This window comes from Diaphorina citri, unplaced genomic scaffold (genome assembly GCF_000475195.1).
Source record: "Diaphorina citri unplaced genomic scaffold, Diaci psyllid genome assembly version 1.1 scaffold890, whole genome shotgun sequence".
Classification (NCBI taxonomy): Eukaryota; Metazoa; Arthropoda; class Insecta; order Hemiptera; family Psyllidae; genus Diaphorina; species Diaphorina citri.
In genome coordinates, this window is record NW_007378321.1 from 99,716 (window position 1) to 107,215 (window position 7,500).

Below are 7,500 nucleotides of genomic sequence, written 5' to 3' on the forward strand. Positions count from 1 at the left end.
CTTTCCCACCATAAATTCTTTGTTTATTTTTGACTTGTAATTTTTATAAATTTTATTTTCTGTTTCTCAAGACCTCACACTGGAAAACCGGGAAAAGTCAGGGAATTTTATTTTTCCATTTTGGTAGACACCCTGTAAACGTGTAAACTCTCATATGTTAAGTGCATCTCATTTTTTTTTTTTTTTCTTCTTCTTCTTTCTTCAACAAAAATACAAAATATGTCATGTTTAACGATGTGTTGATTTGAAAAACCTCTAATAAACTAATTTCTTCCACCTTTATAATTTGTCATGTCAGTCATATATACTCGTATAATTTGTTATAAAGTCATGTAAATAAATAAAGGATTTTGTAAATGAAGAAAAAAAAATGTGCTTTTTATTTCAAATTTTTATCATTATGGCATTGGACTATTTGTTTCAAAATTCAACATTCAGTAGATATTGATAATGTGCTTTTTATTTCAAATTTTTATCATTATGGCATTGGACTATTTGTTTCAAAATTCAACATTCAGTAGATATTGATAATTCGATCATTCTTATTGAAAATTCAATATTTTATCAACATTGCCTAGTTATATCATCAATTAAACAATCAATGAGGTATTCAACATAATATTCAATTATTATTCAACAAGTCTATAGGTTCCAAAGTTTTTTGATTCAACATGTATTTAACATTGATTCAGTCTGTTAAAAATTCCTATAGGTTCCAAAGTTTTTTGATTCAACATGTATTTAACATTGATTCAGTCTGTTAAAAATTCAACACGTTGAATTTTCAATGTGCTCTCAATGTTGCATCCACTCAAAATGGCTGCATGGGTAGGTATGTACCTAGTACCTACGAAGAAAATAATGGGGCACAACCAAATGACAATTTTTTTCGAGGTAGAGTCCTATTCCGATGTAAAAAGGTCGAAAAATTTGTCGATCAATACTTTCCTCATCATTTTATAAAATAAGGAAAGTAATAGGTAAATAACAACATCATCATCTAGGTACTTTGCCTTTTCCCATATTGGCGTTTATAGTCGGTCCACCTATCTACACCATTGGTGTTTTTTCGTCAGGATGAACCAACTTGGTTTTGGCCAGTTTATTTTTACGGAGTGCGGCTGCGGATGCCCTTCCGCTACTCCAACCATGTCAAGACAATAATATGAAAAGCAACCCAAGTAAATAACATATCATTACCAAAACAATATTACCAATATTGTTGATTTTTTTTCAGTGTCGGAGCGCCACCAAAAAAAAAGTAAAATTTAAATTTGTACGGAATAGATCAGTTGCGCTTACTTGGGTGATGTTTCAAAGTCATAGAGCAGGAAAAATGAGGACCAACGGAATTTTTCTTTTTGGCGGGAAATTCGAAATTTTGCTTTTTTTCCGCAACGCGTACAATCTGAATTGCCAGCCTAGTTAGCTTAGTTGGTAGTGCGTCTGCCTTGTAAGCGCTAGGCCGCGGGTTCGATTCCCGCCCGACATCACTAAGCGCAACTGATCTATTTGTGAGGCTCCAAAAACATTGGTAGATTGGTACACTTTTTACATGCATTTTCCCTATGCTAAATGCATAGGAGAATGAGAATCACCATGGAGAATGAGAATCACCATTTTTGTCCTATGAGAAAGTGCTTAGAGTCATTTTTGTAGGAAATTACGTCCAGAACAATTTGGAATGGTTAATTCTGCGCTAGGATTTACGGTTTTTGAAATAATGAGGTAGTTTCAGTGTTTGAGATATTAGATTCGTTGGAAAGATGAAGAAAAATCATTAGACACGTATTTTTTAGTTTTTCTCTAAACCTTTCAGTTTCGGAGAAAAATGACTTTGAAAAAAGTTTCTACGTCCAAAATTTGCAATTATGTAGGGAATTTAATTTTGAACAAAATCGATCGGTTTTCGAGATATTTGCAAAAAACAAAAAAAAGTCACGAAAAATGACACTTACGCCCTTCTAGTTCCGCTAGCGGTAAAGTCTCGGCTTGAGACTTTGTGACCCCTTATTCAGGACACCATCCCGGACCTTTTGGGCAAAAAATAAGAACTACACCATTTTTGTCCGTCAAACCTTAATTTTCGGGCTTCGTTCCCTGGACTATATCTACAAAATGTGTGGAGAGATCGATGGATTTAAGGCCAAAGATTTTGTCACAAAAATAAATAATATGTACATATTAAATATCTTGTACCATTTTATTGACTGTTGATGGTGAATGCATGCTGAAATGTGGATGCCAAACCATCTGGACAAGTTCATCATACAACCTAGGCTAGGTGATAGCATAGGTTCCTACTTTAGCTTAGTGAGGACTTTGCTTGAAGAGTTATCTTCAGTTTAGTGTTTAGTGATGACTGTGAAGCATTGATAAATCAGTGTAGTGACCTAGTCCTGAAATCACCAGACTTGTGACTGAAAATAAACTATCCAATACATTTACCTATCTATTAGTTGGGTACCTATAGGGTTCACTTTCCTCCACTGTGACTATTCAATCAAGTGCTATGGCTAGTGATCATGTAGCAGTGGTAAGTGTTGAAATTTTCATTAAAAAATTTCTATAATGAATTAATGAACTAAATTCAGTTAATGTAGTTTTAAAAGAAAAAAAAAAAAATCTTACCTGCACAAATGCACATTACAAATCCCCTGTGTATGTAAAACCTACTTGTTAGTCCCTGGTCAGCTGGTCACTTAAAGGCCCCTGAATCCCTCAGGGGGGAGGCTGTCTAGAATTTTGGAACATCTTGGGAAAATGACTTTGAATTGTGTTTCTAAGTAATTTATTGTATGCAATTTATTCAACAGGTTACAGGAGCCAACAAAGGTATTGGTTATGGAATAGTCAAAGGTTTAATACAGCAGTTTGATGGGATCATATATCTAACTGCTAGAGATGCATCCAGAGGTCAGGAAGCTCTGGAAAAATTGCAAAAAGTAAGAGTTTTTTTCAATGTGGTTGTACACCATCACCTGGCTTGTATTTATTTATTTATTTATTTGTTTTGTAATATACATATTTACTATACAAGGCTAATGTAAGGCATTAACAGAGTACAAGAGAAAATAATTTACTAAAGATATTATATAATCTTAATATCATCTCCTATATTAAGAGACATCTCTTAATAAACTCATGTAGGTACCTACTATAAAATGTTTTTTTACATGTTTTTTTTTTTTTTTTTTTTTTTTTTTTTTTTATTTAAAATTTTATTTCAGATTCCCTCGCAGGCAACGCATTAATGTGTTTGTGCGCATACGTTTCTGCGCAGTTCTTTCTGCTCCTCCGCTAGCGTGCTCGCATACTGGCGCTACCTAGCGGACGAAAAAAAAAAACAAATGTGTAAAGTCTGACGTCACACACATTTGAACTCTTTGAACTCTTTCATTGGAACGGAAAATAAAAATTGAATTTTCGACCTTTTGCAGTTATTTAATTTTCGGAGTTTTGACCTCAGATTTGGATTTTTCCCAACCTTTTACAAAGGAATCAACCATTCATTTATATTTTTTACCCATTTATTTATATTTTTAAACTGGGACGGGGGACGGATCTAGCACAGGGGAGCGTGTTGAGGACGAGATTTTTCGAGAAAAATCCCATGACAACAGTAGGGGGATGGGATTTTAGTTTTCATAAAACGTCCCTTTCTGTGGGAATTTCTGCCCACAATTAACAATTAAAATGCTCAGGTCTTCAGGATCTTCAAGAGGGAATATGGAAAACACTTGAGTTACTGGGGGACCGATATATCGCCGGATAATTGTCGATATATCGACGATATATCGCCAGAAAAATATATCGATATATCGACGAAAAATATATCGATATATATCGGTTTTCGATATATCGCAACATCCCTACTTTAACTCAGCGGTTTCATGAAACCGGATCCGTATTCTCGGTTTCGAAACCGCGTTTCGAAACAGTTTCATGAGACACACATCCCTACTTTAACTCAGCGGTTTCATGAAACCGGATCCGTATTCTCGGTTTCGAAACCGCGTTTCGAAACAGTTTCATGAGACACATCACTAAGCGCAACTGATCTATTTGTGAGGCTCCAAAAACATTGGTAGATTGGTACACTTTTTACATGCATTTTCCCTATGCTAAATGCATAGGAGAATGAGAATCACCATGGAGAATGAGAATCACCATTTTTGTCCTATGAGAAAGTGCTTAGAGTCATTTTTGTAGGAAATTACGTCCAGAACAATTTGGAATGGTTAATTCTGCGCTAGGATTTACGGTTTTTGAAATAATTGCAAAAAACCTTGAAACTCGCGACTTACGCCCTTCTGGTGCCACAACGGTAAGTCGTAGGACAAAATGGAAGTGACAATTATGTAGGGAATTTAATTTTGAACAAAATCGATCGGTTTTCGAGATATTTGCAAAAAACAAAAAAAAGTCACGAAAAATGACACTTACGCCCTTCTAGTTCCGCTAGCGGTAAAGTCTCGGCTTGAGACTTTGTGACCCCTTATTCAGGACACCATCCCGGACCTTTTGGGCAAAAAATAAGAACTACACCATTTTTGTCCGTCAAACCTTAATTTTCGGGCTTCGTTCCCTGGACTATATCTACAAAATGTGTGGAGAGATCGATGGATTTAAGGCCAAAGATTTTGTCACAAAAATAAATAATATGTACATATTAAATATCTTGTACCATTTTATTGACTGTTGATGGTGAATGCATGCTGAAATGTGGATGCCAAACCATCTGGACAAGTTCATCATACAACCTAGGCTAGGTGATAGCATAGGTTCCTACTTTAGCTTAGTGAGGACTTTGCTTGAAGAGTTATCTTCAGTTTAGTGTTTAGTGATGACTGTGAAGCATTGATAAATCAGTGTAGTGACCTAGTCCTGAAATCACCAGACTTGTGACTGAAAATAAACTATCCAATACATTTACCTATCTATTAGTTGGGTACCTATAGGGTTCACTTTCCTCCACTGTGACTATTCAATCAAGTGCTATGGCTAGTGATCATGTAGCAGTGGTAAGTGTTGAAATTTTCATTAAAAAATTTCTATAATGAATTAATGAACTAAATTCAGTTAATGTAGTTTTAAAAGAAAAAAAAAAAAATCTTACCTGCACAAATGCACATTACAAATCCCCTGTGTATGTAAAACCTACTTGTTAGTCCCTGGTCAGCTGGTCACTTAAAGGCCCCTGAATCCCTCAGGGGGGAGGCTGTCTAGAATTTTGGAACATCTTGGGAAAATGACTTTGAATTGTGTTTCTAAGTAATTTATTGTATGCAATTTATTCAACAGGTTACAGGAGCCAACAAAGGTATTGGTTATGGAATAGTCAAAGGTTTAATACAGCAGTTTGATGGGATCATATATCTAACTGCTAGAGATGCATCCAGAGGTCAGGAAGCTCTGGAAAAATTGCAAAAAGTAAGAGTTTTTTTCAATGTGGTTGTACACCATCACCTGGCTTGTATTTATTTATTTATTTGTTTTGTAATATACATATTTACTATACAAGGCTAATGTAAGGCATTAACAGAGTACAAGAGAAAATAATTTACTAAAGATATTATATAATCTTAATATCATCTCCTATATTAAGAGACATCTCTTAATAAACTCATGTAGGTACCTACTATAAAATGTTTTTTTACATGTTTTTTTTTTTTTTTTTTTTTTTTTTTTTTTTAATTAAAATGATATTTCAGATGGAAAAGTGCAAAAACCCTGAAAAGTTGCGTTTTCATCAGTTGGATATTCTTGACAAAAACTCAATCAAGCTCTATAGTCCCTGCTGGATTGACTTGCTTGAGGTATCTAACGTGTGTCTGTCTTGGTACGAGATCAGTTCAAGGAAGATGAAGCTGTGTGAGTTCTGTGGAAAGCAGGATGATTAACTACACAATTTTACAAATACATTCATAATGTTCAGTATGATAGTCTTGGATTGAGCATTTTAAGTGGTGAAATCCATGGAAGTGCAAAAACCCTGAAAAGTTGCGTTTTCATCAGTTGGATATTCTTGACAAAAACTCAATCAAGGCTCTTCATGATCATCTTGAAGCAGAACACGGTGGAGTAGATGTACTTGTGAACAATGCAGCCATAGCATTCAAGGTAACATAGAGCACAAGAAAGTAAGATTTACAAACAAACTAACAAATGTAAAATTCTTGAGACCTATTCTATATATGTAATGGGAATCATAGTAGTTAATATTTATACAGCATTTCTCAGAAGTCCTAGCAAACCCCTTGTAACTTTTGAGAGGCTTGGAATTTTAAAGTTCTGTTTCCTTCCAGAGATAGGAAAAGGCCCATGGCAAATTTGATGGTGATGTCGAAATCTAGGTTCGAACCCCGGAAGTGGCACTTTTTGTATAAAAGTAGTCATTTATTGAGAAATTCAAATGAGAACCACTTTTATTTTTGAAATCCACGTCGAATTTCATGGGGAACCAAATAATCTTTTGCAATTATTGCTTATTGGTAAGTACGGGAGGCAAGATTATTTTTGAAATCCACGTCGAATTTCATGGGGAACCAAATAATCTTTTGCAATTATTGCTTATTGGTAAGTACGGGAGGCAAGATTTTTTTCATCCTGAACAAGGCATGTGACACATCAAATCCATGTAGTTTTAGTTGCTGAATAACGTTGTGACATTAGTTTTTTGCTATCTTTCACTTTTGAGGTTTGGTAATAGGGGGTGTTCCAATTATATTATACCTACCCTTACACCCAAGACCTCTAAAATGAAAGATTACGAAAAACTAATGTCACCACGTTATTCAGAACCTATATTATCAGTTAGGAATCTTTTGTCTCCGCTCTATTGTAAGTTTACTAACCTGGTTCTTGACTGTAGGATAAATTCTATTTATTTTATTTTCACAGGTGAACTCTTCTGAACCGTTTGGTTCTCAAGCTCTCCACACCATGAGAACCAATTATTTCGCTCTAATCGACGTGTGTGATATTCTGTTTCCTCTGTTACGATCTCACGGCCGAGTTGTGAATGTATCATCATCTTGTGGACACCTATGCCATGTCACTTCTGAGGCACTGAAGAAGAAGCTCCTTCATGAGATCAAATCCGTGGAAGAACTCAGTGCTTTGATGAACGAATTTGTTGAGTAAGTCAAAAAAATAATGTACTTTGTTAAATAAATTCATCCTAAGGTTAAGCTAAAGCCTGTAACCTTAAGAAATGGAGTGTGCCTGAAGACCTGTCAATTGTGAGGTGTACCAATCCACTCGTCCTCAAAAACATATACACTTTTTTTTATCCTGATTACGAATAGAATGAGGCTGAAGAGTTGTTTAACACACTGCAGGAATGTGGTTACACTCCCTGGAGTGTAACCACATTCCTGCAAAAGGTATAGTGTGTATGTAAAAGGTATAGTGTTCTAGGTACAAGCTAGAACACTATCGTTTTTAGGAATAGGCCACTTAAGTATCACAGGCTCAAATTTATCTGTCAATTTTTAC

The 7,500-nt window shown here is 35.1% G+C and overlaps 1 protein-coding gene and 1 long non-coding RNA gene across 5 annotated transcripts in view; one reads left to right on the forward strand and one right to left on the reverse strand.

Annotated features, from left to right (window-relative positions):
• The window catches only part of LOC113468909, a 4,844-nt gene extending 2,745 nt beyond the window's left edge, over nucleotides 1-2,099 (reverse strand). Inside the window, exon 1 of the long non-coding RNA XR_003392495.1 lies at nucleotides 1,959-2,099. This is a non-coding gene — a long non-coding RNA (uncharacterized LOC113468909). The remainder of the gene's footprint in view (nucleotides 1-1,958) is intronic.
• A 252-nt stretch (nucleotides 2,100-2,351) lies between these two features.
• LOC103512831 (carbonyl reductase [NADPH] 1) overlaps nucleotides 2,352-7,500 on the forward strand; it is a 7,501-nt gene continuing 2,352 nt past the window's right edge. Inside the window, exons 1-6 of one of the 4 annotated variants that reach the window (XM_026826197.1) lie at nucleotides 3,981-4,327; nucleotides 4,833-5,024; nucleotides 5,305-5,433; nucleotides 5,715-5,741; nucleotides 6,004-6,123; nucleotides 6,904-7,142. In XM_026826197.1, the coding sequence (XP_026681998.1) occupies nucleotides 5,001-5,024; nucleotides 5,305-5,433; nucleotides 5,715-5,741; nucleotides 6,004-6,123; nucleotides 6,904-7,142 (539 nt within the window). In that variant the 5' untranslated portion in view covers nucleotides 3,981-4,327; nucleotides 4,833-5,000. The other 3 variants (XM_026826199.1, XM_026826200.1, XM_026826201.1) reach the window with 3 other exon arrangements.